We start from the raw sequence: 21337 nt of genomic DNA on the forward strand, positions 1-21337 counted from the left end.
TTTGAAGTTGTTCTTTCCTTATTTGAGCCTACCCATTTACATGCATGTTTGCTGTGTTAGTTGTCCAATCACTACTAACCTTTTTGGGGAAAACTGAAAAAAAAGACATTTAACACTTCGGACATTGCTGTGTTTTCTCTTTTTGTCTTTCCCTCCTCATTGAGTAATGGGTCTACCTGTCCTTGATCTTTCTCTTGTTTCTAATGTATTTGTAAAATGCTTTCTTGTTACTCTTTATGTTCCTAGCTAGTTTAATCTCATTGCGTGCCTTGGCCTTTCTAATTTTGTCCCTACATACTTGTGTTGTTTTTTTTTAAATTCATATCAGTTTTATTTATATGTAAACCACCACCAACATGCTTTCCACTAAACAGAAAATGACTGCACCTGTGAAAAAAGTTAATGTATATGCCTTGCTGATTGAAAATGGCTCTTCACAGTTTTGATTTGGACAGCATTCTAGGAAAATGTTAAAAGATGAAAAGTTTTTTTTAACTTGATAGTTATTCTTCAATTGGTGCTTCCCTGTAGGTGCTTTGAACAGTTTTTATTTATGCACATTAAGATGTTTCAGGCTGAAAAGTTCAGAGTTATAATTCCAATTAACATTACAGCATCAGTAGACCTCCTGAGGAGGAAAAAAAATGTAGTATTTGGAAAAGAAAAACCTTTTGCATGTAGTAGCTGAATGAAATGGACCTTTAAAGAAACTCTGATTATACTGGTGCTTTTGAAGGTGATGGAGAAATAGCACAGGTGGTTGCCAAACATAGTGCAGGCAAGTTCTGTACAACTGTTATGGCACGACTCTGCAAGTTCATCAGTACTATGACCTGTGACATCCCAGCTATTGCAGACTTGGCTCTCTGTTGCCATAGTGGTTTTGTGTTCCATAGTGTTTAGGCAAATGTTCACTTGAAACTAAGGTAAAAGCGCCAGACTTAACTTTTTTCTTAATGGAGTTGTAGATTTGTGCATGTGTTGATCTGAAGAAGTGAAGTTTTTACCCACAAAAGCTTATACTCAAATAAATCTGTTAGTTTTTAAGGTGCCACCGGACTCCTTGTTGTTTTTGTGGATACAGACTAACATGGCTACCCCCTGATACTTCAGTTATACATTGTGTCTTAGAAATCCTGCAACTATTTTAAAGCAGTTAATCATTCAGGTGATATTTGCATACTAGCCACCAATATAAGCATTCTGAAAATTTTAAAAATTCACCATCACAACCAGTCTTAGTTTCTACTTTTCTGTATTTGAGAGGATTTTAGAACTATTTTCTCCATCATTTCATAATGCCATTTCACTCTTTAATTATGGAAATTATTAGATAATGTGGTGGCAATGGTTCTTAGAAAAGCAAAGTTCTGGAGAAGAACTAGTTCTTAATCTGTTTTATAAAATATAAGGTGTTTTAATTGTTACCATAACAAAAGTGTAGAAGTGCAGGAATGAAAGACTGGGAACAACCAAATATGTTCCCAAATGTACATATGTCAAGGTTCCTCCCCCACTCTGAACTCTAGGGTACAGATGTGGGGACCTGCATGAAAACCTCCTAAGCTTACTTTCACCAGCTTAGGTTAAAACTTCCCCAAGGTACAAATTAATTTTATCCTTTGTCCCTGGATCTCCACTGCCACCACCAAACTCTAACTGGGTTGACTGGGAAACGTAGTTTGGACACGTCTTTCCCCCCAAAATCCTCCCAACCCTTGCACCCCACTTCCTGGGGAAGGTTTGGTAAAAATCCTCAGTAATTTGCATAAGTGACAAAAGACCCAAACCCTTGCATCTGAGAACAATGAAAAAGCATTCAGTTTTCTTACAAGAAGACTTTTAATAGAAGTAAAGGAATCACCTCTGTAAAATCAGGATGGTAGATACCTTACAGGGTAATTAGATTCAAAACATAGAGAATCCCTCTAGGCAAAACCTTAAGTTACAAAAAAGACACACAGACAGGAATAGTCATTCTATTCAGCACAATTCTTTTCTCAGCCATTTAAAGAAATCATAATCTAACACATACCTAGCTAGATTACTTACTAAAGTTCTAAGACTCCATTCCTGGTCTATTTCCGGCAAAAGCAGCATACAGACAGACACAGACCCTTTGTTTCTCTCCCTCCTCCCAGCTTTTGAAAGTATCTTGTCTCCTCATTGGTCATTTTGGTCAGGTGCCAACGAGGTTACCTTTAGCTTCTTAACCCTTTACAGGTGAGAGGATTTTTCCTCTGGCCAGGAGGGATTTTAAAGGGGTTCACCCTTCCCTTTATATTTAGACACACCCCCCAAATCTCAGCTAGGGTGAAACGCTGGCTGGGATTTCTTCCTGGAGCTCTAGGAAAAACAGAGTTAATAAGACACATGCACCTCTAAATATACTACCAAGTACATAAAGACTAACAATATTTTCCACATCTCAAGGACGATTGTAACCAGTTGATTCTGGGAAACTTTCACAGGAGAGTGCATCAGCCACTTTGTTAGAAGCTCCTGAGATGTGTTGGACGTCGAAATCAAAATCTTGGAGAGATAAACTCCACCGAATAAGTTTTTTGTTATTTCCCATGGTGGTATGAAGCCACTGTAGTGCAGCATGGTCAGTTTGCAGGTGGAAACGCTGTCCTCAAACATATGGGCGTAGCTTTTCCAGAGCGTAGACAATGGCGTAACATTCTTTTTCACTGACTGACCAGTTGCTTTCCCTCTCAGACAGTTTTTTGCTGAGAAACACTACAGGGTGGAATTCTTGATCAGGTCCTTTCTGCATTAAAACTGCTCCCACACCACGCTCAGACGCATCTGTGGTTACTAGAAACGGTTTGTCAAAGTCTGGGGCTCTTAGTACAGGGTCAGACATGAGTGTCACTTTAAGCTTGTTAAAGGCATTCTGACACTTTTCGGTCCACTGAACAGCATTTGGCTGTTTCTTTTTGGTTAGGTCTGTCAGTGGGGTGGCGATTTGGCTGTATTGCGGTACAAATCGTCTGTAATAACCGGCCAACCCTAAGAAGGATTGAACCTGTTTCTTTGACTTTGGGACAGGCCACTTTTGGATAGCATCCACTTTGGCCTGTAGGGGGCTGATAGTTCCTTGACCCACCTGGTGTCCAAGGTAAGTCACTCTGTTTAGGCCTATTTGACACTTCTTAGCCTTAACAGTTAGTCCTGCCTCCCTTATGCACTCAAGGACTTTGTGTAGATGTTCCAGGTGGTCCGCCCAGGAATCCGAAAATACGGCCACATCGTCAAGGTAGGTGACTGCATATTCTCCTAATCCCACTAGGAGACCATCTACAAGTCTTTGGAAGGTGGCGGGTTCATTTTGCAGCCGAAAGGGAGTACATTAAATTCATACAGCCCGAGATGTGTGGTGAAGGCTGACCTTTCCTTGGCAGATTCATCTAGCGGTACCTGCCAGTACCCCTTGGTTAAGTCCAAGGTAGAGATGAACTGGGCCCATCCCAGTTTCTCTTATAGTTCATCTGTGCGTGGCATTGGATAGTTGTCTGGGCGAGTTACAGCATTTAGCTTACGGTAGTCCACGCAAAAACGTATTTCCCCATCTGGTTTGGGAACTAGAACCACTGGAGATGCCCATGCACTTCCAGAGGGGTGGATTACACCCATCTGTAACATATCCTGGATCTCCCGTTCTATAGCAATTTTAGCTTGAGGAGACACCTGGTAAGTTTGGGCTCTAATTGGGTGAGCATTACCTGTGTCAATGGAGTGGTATGCCCGTTCAGTCAGCCTGGGGTGGCTGAGAACGTTGGCGTGTAGCTAGCGCACAGCTCCTGGATCTGCTGTCGCTGCATACGCCCAAGGGTCATGGAGATGTTCACCTCTTCCACGCCACCAGCACTTTTCCCTTCATAGTAGACACCTTCAGGCCACTCAGCGTTGTCTCCTCCCTGGGCTGTAAACTGACAAACCTTTAATTCTCTGGAATAAAAGGGCTTTAGAGAATTAATATGGTACACCTTAGGCTTTCGGCTGGAGGTGGGGAATGCTATGAGATAATTAACAGCTCCCAGGCACTCTTAGACCATGAATGGTCCTTCCCACGATGCTTCCATTTTATGGGCCTGGAGCGCCTTTAAGACCATGACCTGGTCTCCTACTTCGAAGGAACGCTCTCTGGCATGTTTATCATACCAGGCTTTTTGCTCTTTTTGAGCATCCTGTAAGTTTTCTTTAGCAAGGGCTAAAGAGGTTCAGAGGGTGTTTTGTAGGTTGGTTACAAAGTCCAGAATGTTAGTTCCTGGAGAAGGTGTAAATCCCTCCCATTGCTGCTTCACCAACTGTAATGGCCCCTTAACCTCACGGCCATATACAAGTTCAAATGGGGAAAACCCTAAACTGGGATGTGGTACAGCTCTGTAGGCAAAGAGCAACTGCTGCAACACTAGGTCCCAATCATTGGAGTGCTCATTTACGAATTTACATATCATGGCCCCCAAAGTTCCATTAAACTTCTCCACCATGCCATTTGTTTGATGGTGGTAAGGAGTGGCAACCAAGTGATTTACCCCATGAGCTTCCCAAAGGTTTTCCATAGTTCCTGCCAGGAAATTAGTCCCTGCATCTGTGAGGATGTCGGAGGGCCAACCTACCCTGGCAAAAATGTCTGCTAGTGCCTGGCACACACTTTTAGCCCTGGTGTTGCTTAAAGCTACTGCTTCCGGCCATCGGGTGGCAAAATCCATGAAAGTCAGTATGTATTGCTTTTCTCTGGGTGTCTTTTTCGGAAAAGGACCCAGAATATCCACAGCTACTCGCTGAAATGGAACTTCAATGATAGGGAGTGGCTGGAGAGGGGCTTTGACCTGGTCTTGGGGTTTTCCCACTCTTTGGCATACTTCACAAGGCTGGACATAGGTAGAAACATCCTTGCCCATTCCCTCCCAGTGGAATGACCCCCCCAAACGGTCTTTGGTCCTGTTCACCCCAGCATGGCCACTAGGGTGATCGTGGGCTACGCTCAAGAGCTTGGCCCGGTATTTAGTTGGAACTACCAACTGTCTCTGAGGATGCCAGTCTTCCTAGTGTCCACCAGAAAGAGTTTCCTTGTATAAAAGTCCTCTTTCTACAGCAGAGCTGAGAGGCGGTGGGTTGCTCCGTGCTGCCGTCCAAGCTCTCTGGAGGCTTTCATCTGCTTCCTGTTCAGTCTGGAACTGTTCCCTTGACACTGGAGACATCAGTTACTCATTGGATTGTGGACCTATGCTTGGTCCCTCTGGAAGCGATGTAGGGGAGAGGGCTGTTTCCGTTGACTGTGAACCGCTCTCCGCTGGGACACTATGTTGGGGTTCAGGCTCTGGCTAAGCCTCTTGTGTAGGGTTATGGGCTGCTGCCGGTTCAGGTTCGGTGGGGCCCTCTGGTGTTGAGGTTGCAAGTACTGGATTCAGTGCTGGCAATGGGTCTGGTGTTGGTTGTTCGGCTGGTTCCGGTTCTGGGACTGGTTCCGTCTGGGTCTCTGGGACTAGATCCACTACTGCTGTTACAGACATTGGCCTGGGGTCCGGGTCCATCACCTCTGACCGGGTCCTGATAGAAGTTTCCGGAACAGAGCTAGGCCTCACGGCTTGTTTAGCCTGGCTGCGGGTGACCATTCCCACTCTCTTGGCCCTCTTCACATGATTGGCCAAGTCTTCCCCCAACAGCATGGGGATGGGATAATCATCATAGACTGCAAAAGTCCACGTTTCTGACCAGCCCTGGTACTGGACAGGCAACTTGGCTGTAGGCAAATCGAAAGAGTTGGACTTGAAGAGTTGAATCGTCACTTGGATCTCTGGGTTGATTAAATTGGGGTCCATGAAGGAAGCATGGATAGCTGACACTTGTGCTCCGGTGTCCCTCCACGCGGTGACCTTCTTCCCGCCCACACTCACAGTTTCCCTCTGCTCCAAGGGTATCTGGGAGGTATCTGGGCCTGCGGACCTCTGGTGTGATTCCGGTGCAATGAACTGTAATCTGTTGGGGTTCTTGGGGCAGTTGGCCTTTACATGCCCCAGCTCGTTACATTTAAAACATCGTCCAGCTGACGGGTCACTGGGGCGAGGAGGGTTGCTGGAGAACGGGGTGGTGGGACGATAAGGGGTCTGGAGGGTTCTTTGGGAGGTAGGTGGGGCTTTGGGCGGCCCCCGGTAATAGGGTGTGGTCTGGGGTTGTCCCTTCTGGTCTCCGCTCCAACTGTGACCAGTTTTCTTCTTCTCTGCCACCTCCACCCATCTGGTTCCAATCTCTCCTGCCTCAATTACAGTTTTGGGCTTCCCATCTAGGATGTATCTTTCTATTTCCTCAGGAACACCCTCTAAGAATTGTTCCATTTGCATTAGGAAGGGCAATTTTACTGGAGATTCAACACTTCCTCCTGATATCCAGGCATCCCAATGTTTCACAATGTGGTAGGCATGTCGGGTAAATGACACGTCTGGTTTCCACCTTAGGGCTCTGAACCTCTGACAAGAATGCTCGGGTGTTATCCCCATTCTGACTCTCACCTTGGATTTAAACAGTTCATACTTGTTCATGTGTTCTTTTGGGCATTTCAGCCGCCACCTCAGCTAAGGGTCCACTGAGCTGCGGCCTCAGCTCTACCATGTATTGGTCGGTAGAGATGCTGTACCCAAGGCAGGCCCTTTCAAAGTTTTCTAAGAAGGCCTCAGTATCATTGCCTGCCTTGTAGGTGGGGAACTTTCTGGGATGGGGAGTGGTACCTGGAGAAGGATTGCTAGGGTTTGTTGGTATATTCTGCTGAGCCTTTACCTTCTCCATCTCCAGTGCATGCTTCCTCTCTTTTTCCTTCTCCTCCTCCACATGCTTCCTCTCTTTTTCCTTCTCCTCCTCCTCATGCTTCCTCGCCTCCATTTCCCTCCTGTGGGCAGCCTCCTGTACCTCCTTCTCCAGCTGCATGAGTTCTGTCTGTCTTTCATGTTCCTTTTGTTTTTCCTCAGCCTGAAATCTGACTAATTCCAGCTCTTGTTGAGCCGTGGATCCTGTCGTCCTAACCTCTTTGTTTTTAATTAACTTTACACCCGAGGTTTAGAAATAAAACAAAAAAAACTTGGCTGTAAAATTTTGCTATGCTGGAATAGGATACCTATTCTCTGATAGTGATTGTCAGCCTACAGAAAAAGACAATTCCCTTTGTCTCTGCTCTGGCCTCAAATCAAAGCAAAAAACCTCCAACTACTTGGAAACCTGCTTATCAGCAGCCCAAAGGAAAAAAAAATTCCTTTTCAAACCTGTGCTCCTTGTAAAACAAAAAAAAAATCAAAATCCTAAAAAAAACCTCTTCCCACTTTTGTCTCCAGGCAAATGGGTAGAACACCCCCCCCCCCCCGTTTACTTTTAGGGGGAAAAAAAAGTCTGGTTTGGAAGACTGTGAATTTCCCTGCAGGAGTTAAGTACCCTGCCTCTTGGCAAAGAAAACCTGCAATTCACAAAGATAATCCCCTTTTGTCTCTGCTCTGGCCCCAAAGCATAGAAAAAACTAGCTGCTTTCAGTTGGACCTCCTTTCCTGCAGCCTCAAAGGAAAAAAATGTTTTTCCTTTTTAAAATCTGTTTTTCTGGTTCAAAAAATCTCAAATTGATCTCAAAATGATTTCAGGTTAATCCCACCACTCTGCCACCGTGTCAAGGTTCCTCCCCCACTCTGAACTCTAGGGTACAGATGTGGGGACCTGCATGAAAACCTCCTAAGCTTACTTTCACCAGCTCAGGTTAAAACTTCCCCAAGGTACAAATTAATTTTATTCTTTGTCCCTGGATCTCCACTGCCACCACCAAACTCTAACTGGGTTGACTGGGAAACGTAGTTTGGACATGTCTTTCCCCCCAAAATCCTCCCAACCCTTGTACCCCACTTCCTGGGGAAGGTTTGGTAAAAATCCTCACCAATTTGCATAGGTGACCACAGACCCAAACCCTTGGATCTGAGAACAATGAAAAAAGCATTCAGTTTTCTTACAAGAAGACTTTTAATAGAAGTAAAGAAATAACCTCTGTAAAATCAGGATGGTAGATACCTTACAGGGTAATTAGATTCAAAACATAGAGAATCCCTCTAGACAAAACCTTAAGTTACAAAAAAGACACACAGACAGGAATAGTCATTCTATTCAGCACAGTTCTTTTCTCAGCCATTTAAAGAAATCATAATCTAACACATACCTAGCTAGATTACTTACTAAAGTTCTAAGACTCCATTCCTGGTCTATTCCCGGGAAAAGCATCACCCAGACAGACACAGACCCTTTGTTTCTCTCCCTCCTCCCAGTTTTTGAAAGTATCTTGTCTCCTCATTGGTCATTTTGGTCAGGTGCCAGCGAAGTTACCTTTAGCTTCTTAACCCTTTACAGGTGAGAGGATTTTTCCTCTGGCCCGGAGGGATTTTAAAGGGGTTTACCCTTCCCTTTATATTTATGACAACATACAACCATTAAGCACAAATAGGTCATCCCTAACACAAACCAAAAAGAGTAACCACCCTAATCCAGAACCCAAAAAGCTCTATTGACTTTCCAAGTCGGTAGCGGACAGAAAGATCTTACTTGGTCTCCACTTAGTCTTTCTCCCATGCACCTCAAGAAGGTGACTGCGTTTTCTTCTCCTCATGAAAAGTCTCTAGTATCTGTTAATCCAGTGATACATCCAAGGCAGGAAGAGTAGACGGACACAAGACTTGAAGCAATGGAAGTTTTTACTGCCGTTACTTTTCTTATCCTCCGAAACTGGGTCTTCATACAATACCAGATCCTCCGGGATTCAAGAGAATGCCTCTTGACCTGCCAAGGCCCAAATGTGGGGTGCAGTTTGCAAAAGAAGACCCAAAATGAGAGAAACCAAATTATTCACTCAATAAACTAAAATGCTGTAGGATTCGTTTATGTAGTGTAAATAATGCTTTTGTAACCTCTGTTGCTTGATTCTTTACTTTTGATTTTAAAAAAATGTCAACATGAAAAGTGAGAGGACACCATTTTTTTCTGAAATAGAGGTAACTTTGGGACTAAAATGAGGGGCATTTTGAGAGGTGTACTCACTAAGTGCATGTCTACACTTCCCCCTGGAATGGTCGATCCAGCAGGGGTCGATTTATCGCATCTAGTGAAGACATGATTGATCGACCGCTGAGCGCTCTCCCATCGACTCGGTACTCCACTGGGGCAAGAGGCACAGGTGGAGTTGACAGGGGTGTGTCAGCAGTTGACTCACTGCAGTGAAGACACCCCGGTAAGTAGATCTAAGTACGTCGACTTCAGCTATGTTATTCACATAGCTGAAGTTGCATAACTTAGATCAATCCCTCCAACCCCCAGTGTAGACCAGGCCTAAGTTATCAGAAGCATCCAGTTCTGAATGGTGCTTCTAGGGTCTGCATAATCCCCTCCTTTAGGACTGGTTCAGTTCTCCTGACCTTTAGGATTCACACAGTAGGTTTCCTATGTTCTAACTGGGCAACAGCTCCTTTTCGTTAAGTATATCTGCAGAGCCTCAATTTTTACCTTGGCCTCACGAATGAGTGCATGCCCTCTGTGGGTGCATGCCCATGCAGAAAAATAAGGGGGATGTAAGGAGCTGCTTACTCCCTTATTCAGGCTGCCCATCTTGCCACTAGGCTCCTACTTCCACTCCTGCAGAGTTTGACAGGGAGTGGGTGGGGCTTTGTACAGCTGAACTGATGCAAAATGGAATGAGTGGAAAGTGGAATGGCACAGCTTACTCCACCCCATGCCACCTCCTGCCCCAAGCAAGAGAAAAGCAGGGAATGATTAGGAATTTGTATCTCAGTCCGGTTTGTGCCCTGCTCCTGCTCAACTAAATGCTGCCCCTTAATTGGGCTAGATTGTAAGGTTAAAATCCAACCCAAAGTGACTGGGATTGAAAAGAGTTTATCTTTACCATATTGAGCTCCTGGTATGCCCTTATTTTGACATCTATATCATCAGAGCTTGTTTGGCTCAAAGACTAATCCATATCCTACACATACCTAGTCTCTATTCAGGAAATTAGATATCAGGATAAACAACACAAGTATTAACTTTTCTGGAAGCAATTATAGACTCTAAAGTGAATTCTGCTTTCCTTCAGCAAGATAACTTGAAAGCTTAAGAAAAGCCATTGTCAAGGCAATAGGGCAACCAGTAGGAATAGTCAGATCTTAAATAACAATATGGGTTCTGATGGCCTTCCTGTATCGTTGTCACCCCTTTTGTGAATCTAAGAATGCAGCTTCTACAGTCAAAGTTAAGTTTCCATTAGTATCCATGGTATATTGTTGTATCATCTTCACTCAGTGAAGAGAGTTATTCCTAAATACATTGTCCTCAGACGGTGGCAGTACCTTTTGGCTCTACTGTTCCCATTTCTTCATCCAGTTTAGGGTCGGAGTGTCACCTTGCAGTTCATGGTCTGGAAACTGCAAGAGACCAGGTTGTATAACAGTTGAACAGCTTTGAACCATAATATTGGCTCTTAGATTTTATATTTCAACTCTGAAAGGAAAACAGATCACATCCCAAAAGACAAACTGCAATATGTTATTTTGATCAGTCAAGATAGGGCCCAGCTCTTCTCCTCTGCAGGGGTCAAGTCTTGTAGTTTTGAAGGATATGTTCTAAACAATGGCACAGATTTAATGGGGTTGCTCAGATTTTCACCAGTGTAAATGGCAGCAGAATCTAGCCTAATACCCTTCCATTGTTGCCTCACTGTACTAAGGTTCAGAGTTACAGTGACCAGACAGCAAATGTGAAAAACCGGGATGGGGTGAGGGGTAATAGGAGCCTAGAAAAAGACCCCAAAATTGGGACTGTCCCTATAAAATTGGGACATCTGGTCATCGTATGCAGAGTACTCTCTAGCAGTCATCTAGTTGGAGGACTCAAGACCCAAAATAACTAGTCCTCAGAGGAATCTATTATTTCCCTCCAGGTAAAGTCATCTAAAGCTCTCTGTTCCTAGGCCAGTGTCCATGTCAGAAGCACTGTTCAAGGATGCTCTCAAACCCATAGGAGTGCAACAATTGCTTATTCTTTTTGAATGTTAGAGCAACAAATGTGCATTCAAGTATGACAGACACTGAGATCTCATTAAGTAGTTTGGAGGTGGTCAGATACAAAGACAGCATAATTTTGTTGTCCTGGGGAGAAAAAGTTACATTATACAAAACTTTTCTGACCAAGAGGCCTATCAAACACAATGTGAACTTAGCCAATAATATTCCAAGGGGAACTAGTAACCATGCAAGTTTGTCCTTTTGATTTGTGTCTGCAGTAGCATGCCCCATGTAACTTTTATATGATAACATTCTATTAATTTTCTCAACTATATCAAGTGATGTGCAAACTTGAAATAAATAGGGTAAAGAGATGATATGGAAAACAAATTGCTATGGGTATGAAGGTAAGTAACAACACATTTTTTAAAAAAACATTAATAACATTTGTATTTTGCATAAAAACGTTAATTTTCACATGATTTAGAGTGCTGTGAACTAGATAATTAGTATACAGGTGGGGAAATTGAATCACAGAGAGGTCAATGAACTTGTTTAAGACCACACACCAAATCAGTAGTAAAATTGGGGTTAGGACACAAATACTTTTAGTCCCCATGTGTGGCCTACTAGGCCATACTTCTCTCTGTGTTAAAACTATTTCTATTTCTGTCAGCAGAGATTGTTTATTAAAAATCCAATGGTGCCATTTCTACTCACAGTGAGCAGTCCTATGGAAATCAATGCGTGTTTGCGTGTGGCAAGAGACTAAATAAGTGTTAATATGGTATATGATTTACTGTATCGTCTGTATCATTTCTGTGGTAAAATTAAATTTATATAGTGAAAAATATGTGTGAGAATGAGTCAAAGGACAAATTTCCCACTAATCCAAACAACCACCACCTTTACAGTTCCTCTGTGTTAAGTAAATTGGCATTGTTATAAGTAAAATCAGCGGAATCACAATTAAATATGTTGTAAGTTCCTTTGGACAGAGAATGTTGTCCTGATTCTGATCACACTCAACATAGGTTTCATATCCTTGTTACTTCATTGACTTCTGTGAAATAACTACTGATTTATACTAGTGCACATAAGATAGAACTTGGTCTTCTGCTTTTTTATTGACCTGTAAATCTCCTTGTAGACTTATGCGCTATATAAATAATAATTACTACTACTTCGAATGGAAGTTCAACTGATTTGATGGCAAAATCTTCTCTGAATGGTTAACACTTAATCAAAGCAGAGAAATTATTTTATTTTTGGTGAATTGTCCTGTCTATGAAATTGAGAATCTAACAAAACCTGCTCTAATCTTGGGAGACCTGGGTTTAAGCCCCGAGTAGATTACATTATGTTAGTGGCCTTAGGTAAAACTCTCACAAGCACCCATTAGAGAACCACTACACAATTTGAGATGACAAGGGCACTACACCTGTCTACACTATATCTAACACTAATAATTGTTGTTTGCTCTTTATTTGAAGGAGCATTTAATTGGCTCATAATTACATGGAGAAGGTGGATAATATTTTAATATAATTATCTACATTATAATTGTCCACAAAGTCCCCAATCAGAATAGGGTCTATTTGTGCTAAACACTTCACAGATAGCTCAAATAATTTCCACTCCATAAAGATAAAGAACCAGAAAGTGGCTCAACATGTAATAGGGCTTAATGCCCAAGCAAGCAGCCATGGTGATGGCTCTTGTTAGTTTCTTGTCTCACCTGCTTACAAAAAATGGTTTATTTGTATTATAAAAAATGTAGCTTTAAGTTTTTGGGGTCTATTGGGGGGAAGAAGCATCAGGGTTGAGAGGAAGAGATTGTTGGAGTAAGAAGTCAGAATCAATCTCAGGGGGAAGAAGGAGAGAAGCATAGTGGTCATGGGTAAGTGATGCTGTGCCACTGAAGGGGTTGAATGGTTGGAGAAGGACAGCATGAGAGGGGATGGATCACTTGGTGATTATCTTTTCTGTTCATTCCCTCTGAAGCACCTGGCAGGATACTGGGCTAGATGGACCCAGTATGGCCGTTCTTATGAAAACGGCCGGTAACTGGTAGCAATACAGCAAATGAGTAAATACTGTAGAGTGGATATACAATATTTTTTACTGGTAATAGAATGCTAACTGTAATTGAAAATTCCTTGGAAATAATTTTACTAAAATACTAACAGGTGTAGATTTCTGAATGAATATTTCATTTTTATCTATGAATATCCCTAATTTTAAATCTCTCATGTGTGTCTGTTTTAACACAATCATTACTGCAGTAGAACCCAAGGTGTGTTGGGAGCTCTCCAAACACAGAAGACTTATTCCCTGTTTTATGGAGTGTAAAGACTAAAAAGGACAAAGACAGACAATGAGTGAGGGGAAAGGGATGCAACATACATGTATAGACTGGATTCTGACTTAGCCTTTAAAGGGTGTGTAGTGGTAAAGAAGGAAGTAAAGAATCTTCTATGCTCTTCTAATGACTGGACAGAATGACAACCCTGGCACTCAAATGTAGAAACTGTTGCCTAATTCCTTCCCTTATAGCATCGGTTGCCTTAAGAGACCAGGGAAGTTGTAGAGAGTAATGGGAAGCTGAGCTGGCCAGTGGAACTGGCTGGCCTGGTTGAGAAGCTACATGCTGCAGCCCATAAAGTGGAGTGTAACAGTTTGTGTGATGCCCCTGTGTACTGGGGAACTCCGAGTGGCATTCTGCCTCTCTGAGATAGTTTCTGTTATGCTGCTTTGGCTGGCATGGAGTTCCACACTGCCCCCAGTGCAGGGCTATGCCAGAATGGCACAATCTAATCCACAGTCAGAGAGTTGCCATTCATTTTGTTGCTGCTGCTGTTGTTAAACATACTAAATTTGCTCTCCTCCATGATTAAACCCTCTCATCTTCCTCTCTCATAAATTTCCCAGCTTCATTTGTAGTATCCTAATACCCCTTTCTTTCAATAGCCCTCATCCCTGGTTTCAGTAGGACAAAGACACATGAGATCTGTTTATATAAACATTTTCCTGCTAACGTTTCAGATAGGAACATCCCACAATAACAGCATGTTCTCTATATAAATTCTACTATTCCTTTCAACTTTAGGAGAAACAGGACAATTGTAGCTTATTATACCTACAGGATAATGCACTTACAGTAGAATGGATGCTGTGTGATTTCTCACTGAACTTTTATATGCATCTGCTTTTTTTGCAGGCTAAATTCCATTGACGTAAAGTATCAGATGTGGAAATTAGGAGTTGTTTTCACTGATAATGTAAGTTCATTTTACTACATGTATAATAAAATAAAACAGAGTTCTAAGCATGAGAAATTGGTTGAAATGTATGAATCTGATTACTTCTGTATGCTACTGATAACAATTTACTAATCTGATAAGGGAGGTAATTTTGCTTTTTAACCCTGACCTGTGAACTTGGACAGGAAGCCAAACTCCTGTCTCAGTTATACAGGTAAAAATCTGCAGAAACTTCCTTGACTTCAGTAGAGTTCAGCTGGGTCTTTCTCTGATTTGTTTTTGTGCACCTCAGTTGTGCACAGAAACTTGCAACAATTTGTGTGTGGTATTTTGTAAAAATTAGAAAAGAGTGAATCTGAACTATTTTAGTGTTGGTATCAACTTTAATCACAATTTCTCATGCCAGGCTTAGATCTATTTCCATTTTATATGTGGAGCCACTGAGAATTACTAGAACAAGTACAGATAGCGATAGTTGATTTCAGTGGAGTTACTCTGGATTTACACTGGTATATCTGGAAGTAGAAGAATATGGCACAGAATGTGATTTATTAACTCTACTCTTCTTCATTTCCATGTTAAAAAAATACCCAACCTATCAAATGATATCCTGTCACAGGGTGAGCTCGACCTTTGAGGGTTAGGACTCAGCCTCCCCCATCCCAGGCCTAGTTCACCTCCCCAGATAAAGGGAATGCATGCAAAGGATGGAGAACTGGTGACTGAGAAGCAGGCCTGCTGAGCCTGAGTTTGGGGTGGGAGCTTACTGGGAAAGGGCAGGTGGCAGTTCTCCTGCTTTCCCAGGCTTAGGGACCTGCAGGGAACAAGAGACCGCTGAGGTCGGAGGGGTGCATAGGACTGTGAGCCTGAAGGGAGAACTATAAGCAAGAGGAAACTCTGATTGAGGACTGTAAAGACTTTTGAGTCTAGAGGGAGGGTTATATGGAAGCTAAAGTCCATCATAAATTGAAAGGACTAAATGAGCCCAGAGAAGAGGTCTGGAAGGTTTAGAGTATTATTTTATAGTAATAAACCACACCTAGAAGGGGAGCAGTACCGTGAAAAAAACAGATGTGGTGATTGGTTTGATGTGAAATTGAAGGTAAACCAAAGCAGTGACATGACCAGTGCTGGATTGGATGTAAGCCCGCCTACGCATCCATTTTCTTGTATATTTCTCATACTTTTTCTTACCTCTTTTGCCAACTATGAAAGATATTTCTTCCCTCAGCTTCTATCTACTTCTCTTGCTGAATGCTGGGTGAAATTATAATCCTGACCATTTGAGAGCAAAATGCTATAATATCATATATAGTTGGGTTGTGGAGTCGTAAGCTCTTATTCCGTTATAAATATCTGCAACAACAGCATTCAGAATAAAAAATAAAACCCTGACAAACCTGAACTTATTTTATAAATATCCATGTGTTTTCAAGCCTGATCTAAGGTTTGTCCTTCTTTAATAGCAGAGATCCAAACATTAAAGCTTTGTAGGAAGTGATTTTCCTGTCCCAAATTGGGATGAAAAGTAAAAATCTCAAAATTTTTGCACACTGAAAATCCATAAATAAATAAATGGTTCAGGTCAATTCAAACTTTTTGTTTCTATAATTCAAAATATTTCATTTCTGTTTCAACCATTTTTAATTTTTCTGTATTTTATTTACTATAATTTGTTTGCATTTCTGAACGAAAAGTAATTTGGAATCAGAAGAACAATTTTTTTGGTTGGAGAATGTTGAAACTAAATGTAAGGAGAATTTTGAAATTCACTTCAAAAAATTTTCAAGTTGAAAATTTTGTAAAAACTTACTCTTCCTCTGAATAGGTTTGAGTTTTGACAAATTGGCATTTTTGACAAAAAATATTTTGTCATCAAACTCCTAACCAGCTCTAGCAAGCATCACTGTAGTAAACCACCATACCTGAATACCCAACAGAAAGGCAAGTTTGAGCTCTAATATAATTCTCTCTTTTACTTTGTGACTGAGGTAAGACTGGTTATTACTCAAAGGCTGTAGATTTCATTTCCTGTTTTCCTAATGCAATTCTCTCTCTTTTTTTCCTAATAGTCTTTCCTTTACCTAGCCTGGTATATGACTATGTCAATCCTTGGCCATTACAACAACTTTTTCTTTGCTGCTCATCTCCTTGACATTGCAATGGGATTCAAGACACTACGAACTATTCTGTCATCAGTAACCCATAATGGCAAACAGGTATCAAGCTTCATCTCCCTCTCCCTTTTTTGCTGAAGGAATGCTCAGTTAGGTTCATCCCGTGGCTGAATTCAAACTGACTGGGGAAAACTTTTCTCAAGGATTGAAAGGAGAAATGTTCTTTAATTGCAGTTTAGTCTTGTATTGATGAGGAAGCTGGGCTGGAGGATAATCATGATGTCTGAAGTTATATTTCAGACATATATTAAAGAAAATAACCAAGTTTTACTGTCAATTTAGTTCTGTTATAGCAGCACTCTTCTATGATCCTTGGCTTCTAGTATATTGAAAGTCTAACAAGTGCAAAAGGCCCACACAAGTACTTACTTCAGGGAAAATACAGGTCATCCTCTGTGGGTGCAGACACCCTCCTAGCAACTCAGCTGATGCAGTTCTGATATACAAGGAGGGATAGGAAAGGGTTTGGGAGCTTTCTCTGCAATGTCATCTTGTGTACAACCATTCTAGGGGTGAGGCAGAGAGAGGGCCAGAGGATCTGCTGCTACATGGATCCTTCCATTATGCCTCTCTGTGCAGAGGGTGTGTTAGAACTCTAGTGGTTACTACAGTCGGAGCTGTATAAATAGCCATAGAATGGCAATGTATTTACTCGGTAGCCTTCTTTTCCTCCCCAGCCATGGATATATCCAGCTCCGAGCTAAATTAAACAGGTTGGGGGACTGGGCTGAAATTTTGTACCTTAATGCAGAGTTTAAGCATGGCTTATTCTTTACATATGACCCTTTGAGCTTGGGTTAATTTCACCTACAATGCACATCAGGATTAAAGATCCTGATAGATTAGTCACTGGGTTTTTTTAAAATTTTTATTGACAAAACACAACACTGTTCAAGTTGGCTACGCGTGATTTTGACCACAGCAATGTAAACCACAAAAACAGCATTCCATGATTTTGCTGTTAGTAACTCATCAGCTGGCAGACTGCATTTTGCATCACAAAAATTTCAATTTAAACTATATCTATCTGGCTCCAGTTTAATTGTTGAGTGATTTATAGAAATGGACTACTATGCTTTATTTTAAGCAAATTAATGCAATCTGAATGTAAGTCTTTAGCAGGCTCCTCATCTGTGTGAATGAGTGTGATGTGAGTAGCTATTAGATGCAAGGTGAATCCTGCCCTCAGCTAGGTTGTCCATATCACCAATTTTACAGGCACTGTTTATAGTCTAAATTATGCAGTGAGGCAGCCCCTCATATTGAAAGGCAGGAGACAGTCCTGCTTATTCACACACATTGATAAGCTATTAATCAGGTTTCTTATCTAAAGGGATTTTCAAACCCTCTGGGGCTCACAAAGTCTGTCTGTAGAACTAAATATTTTGAGAGTGAAGCAATAGGGTTCTTGGGATGTTGGGAGGGGAGGTTCATTATTAGAATTAGGTTCAGAATTAGGGGGTTGGAGAACACTGACCTGGAAATGCTGCTTTAATTGGGAAATGATGGATAAAATTCAAATACTGCTAATCAGAGACTGTATTTACACAATATTGGATTATAGTAAAGTGATATTACAGACTGAACTGAGAATATTTCCTTGTTTTATATGAAATTGTCAGATTAAAAATTTATTTTCCAGTTGAGGAAAACCCAGGACTTCCCTCTCAATAGTTTTATGGGATACATAGTGAAAAATCACTTTTTTTCTGCCTCTCATCTCAGATTTGTTGTTCTAGGAAACTTGTGGGGCAAAACTATCTATTTGCCTGATCTATGTACAGTTATGTAGGCCCCATGTGTGCAAAGTTCTATTTGCTTGAAACTTGAAGGAAATATAAGGGAATATGTTTTAAGGCAAAGGAAAGAGTGGCCACCCTAAGTCTCTGCTTTGTCTTTCTGGAGTCCCTCAAATATTTGTAGGACAGTGGATTGTCCCCATTGTGTTTCCATTCCATGATCTGTGCAGGGGATGGTTAACACTCTCAGTAGCCACTACAACTTCATTTAAATGTGTTTCAACAAATGTTTAAACAAGTGTTTTAATCTATTTTTCATAGCAGCTACAGTGGCTGCTGGGAGTTGAAATCTGTCCCTGACAGATGGCTATCCAGTAGAACACTTTGAAGCAACTCTCCAAAAGGACAAGTTATTTACTGTAATGTTTGAACAAGTGCCTAGAGCACTGGAGAAGAGCTTTTTAAAGATGTAACTAAATAAATGAGTTTGGTTTGTATAGTAGAAAATGTGAGTCTCACACAGGTATACAAGCCAACCTACTGCAGCCTTTGCTCTTAGAATAATAAAATAGAGTGTGAGCATGAATAAAATGAAATTACCCTATACTTTAGCTTCTGGTGGGGAGCTTATAATTGCATTACTATTATATTGCAGCACTTTAGGCCCTGATAATGAGGTCAAATCTGTGTGGGCAAAAGAGTGCTCATACAGCTACTACTGAAGGGCTGAGGTCTTAAAGTTATGTCCTGGAAAGTAACAACCCCTACAGGCTCATGGACATACATTGTACATACCTCTGCTATAATATCACCATAGATAACATTAAGTTTCTGGTTTTTTAAAATAGATGGGACAGGACAGCCACAGAGATGTGGCATGTAAGATAGGAAAGTGAATGCAAGTGACTGATATCCCTTGCTATGATTTAAGAAAGGCCCCATCCCAGTTAGATAGTGAGTATCACTAGTGTACACAGAAAGCCAAATTCAGTACTCTGTCAATCCTGTTTAAATCAGGATTAGCCCGGTAACTAGAAGCACATTTGGTCACACAAGATCAATGGCCACTCATTGACATGATTACTAGACCTTAAAGTTAAACCTGTTTGAAAAATTGCATGATTCTCTTTGCAGGGCCTAGAAAATTGCTTTTTTAAAAGGTTGCAAACAATGATAATTTATATGTTAGAAAAGCAAACCCTGCTCTGGTTTCAACTTGAGAATTACAAACCAGTGCTAAGTTTTTTCATTTACTGTGACTCATATTTACCAAGGGAAGCACAATATCTATTTGTTTGCCCATTACAATGATGACTAATGATACAGAAAAACTATTATCTTTTACTTGCCTGTTGTCGTCCCCCCCACCCCCCCAAAAAAAAATAGTTGTCCTTGACCAATGGGCAGGTAGAATTTTGCAAGGTTGATGCATGCAAGTTTGGAGAGACTTGCAATACTGAGTTACGTTCACTTTAGGTTGGTCAAATTTTAGCGTTCCAGCCACATGTCCTTTGAAATGTCCAGATATGATTGAGCAGATCTGCAGCTTTTACATGAAGCCTTTACAAGTTAAGTACATAGAATGTAAGGTGATATAGTACTTCATAATTCAGATAGTTATGAAAATTATTTGTTAAAATATTCATTCTTTTCAAATATTTGCTGCAGGAAATTGTAATTCACTTCTAACTACTTTTCATCTGGCTCAAGTCAATATTTTAATGCTTTAGCAATTGAGGACTTGGGGGGATTTATTGCCATTTATGAGAGAAGATATTACACTAACATTAATGTGCTGTTTTTTCTAGGATCCCTCAGGTATAACTGAAACTGTGTCACTATGAGATTGCCACCAAGCTAGATAGCAAACTTTTTTAATGCCACTTTTCTACACAAACTCCAAGATGCACCAAATTTTGCAAGTCGGGTCTGTGCAATTTGCTTCTGAAGTGTAGTTTTGCATCAAAGTGGAAGTGCATGGAGATGAAATAACACTTTCAAATAGTGGCATTGATTTACAGATTGATCAAAGAATACTCTTAAATCTAATTGGTCAGTAAATCTAAAACTGGTTTTAACTTCTAGAAAAATTTGTCTTCCATTCTAAATCTACATTCATTACAAATTTTGCTCATTTAAAATTTCAAACACAAAAGCGAAGATCTCATATTTTCTACTGTTCCATACAAAAGCTAAGGAAATTAGAATATTCTGGAGACTTTCTTATTTTGCAGCACACTTGCTTTGTGACCTTGGGAAAGTTTTCTCTGTCTCAGCTTCCCATTCTATGTAATGGGAATAATACTTAAAATCCATGGATAGGTAGGTAAAAGGCTTACATAATTGATGTTCATAAAATACTTTGAGATCTTTGGATAGAAGCTCAAAGTGAGTATCTGGCAAACTCAAAACATGCTGTATGTACACAGAATTGACTTACAACCGTTTTAATTTCCCAGACATTTGGTATTTAATTTAATAATTGTTGCATTGGAATGTACTTGTGACCTGCACTGATACTATAAATAGGAAACAGGAATGTATTTTTTAAGCTTACAGAATAGAAATACCTTCTTTTCTGTCTGTATGTGAGCACATATCGGTATGGATATGAATTTACATTTTTGCTAATTTTTTTTGTTCATTTGCCTCAGAGTTCTAGAAACATTTTAACATTCATGAGCCAATTTAAATGCTCTAACGTTGCATAAAATACACTTATATTTTACTAAAATAAAACAAAAATTCCTTTTTAAAATGCCAGATTGGGGAGGGAGAGAGATGGGGGTGAATAAAGTGAGTTTATCTTCGCCAGTAAATGTAGTTTATTATTTCTCTCTTTTCCCCATCATATAAGAAAATTGCACTGCATGCTTTCATGGTATTAATACATCCATCATATAATTCTCTCTTCTAGCTTGTGTTAACAGTGGGATTACTGGCAGTGGTAGTCTACTTGTACACAGTAGTGGCATTCAATTTTTTCCGTAAATTCTACAACAAGAGTGAAGATGGAGATATGCCAGATATGAAATGTGATGATATGCTAACAGTAAGTCTGTTTGCTTTTTGCTCATCTTTACTTAAGTTATTATGATATTTCCTATTCCCCTCCCCTATTTTCATGCAACTGTTCCTGA

At 40.8% G+C, this 21337-nt stretch overlaps 1 protein-coding gene across 19 annotated transcripts in view; it reads left to right on the plus strand.

Annotated features, from left to right (window-relative positions):
* RYR2 (ryanodine receptor 2) overlaps nt 1-21337 on the plus strand; it is a 719935-nt gene that overhangs the window by 677119 nt on the left and 21479 nt on the right. For all 19 annotated transcript variants that reach the window (XM_075126918.1, XM_075126917.1, XM_075126921.1 and 16 more), the window contains 3 exons: nt 14239-14299; nt 16354-16500; nt 21115-21249. In XM_075126918.1, coding sequence (XP_074983019.1) covers nt 14239-14299; nt 16354-16500; nt 21115-21249 — 343 coding nt within the window. The remainder of the gene's footprint in view (nt 1-14238; nt 14300-16353; nt 16501-21114; nt 21250-21337) is intronic.

This window comes from Caretta caretta, chromosome 3 (genome assembly GCF_965140235.1).
Source record: "Caretta caretta isolate rCarCar2 chromosome 3, rCarCar1.hap1, whole genome shotgun sequence".
Taxonomy (NCBI): domain Eukaryota; kingdom Metazoa; phylum Chordata; order Testudines; family Cheloniidae; genus Caretta; species Caretta caretta.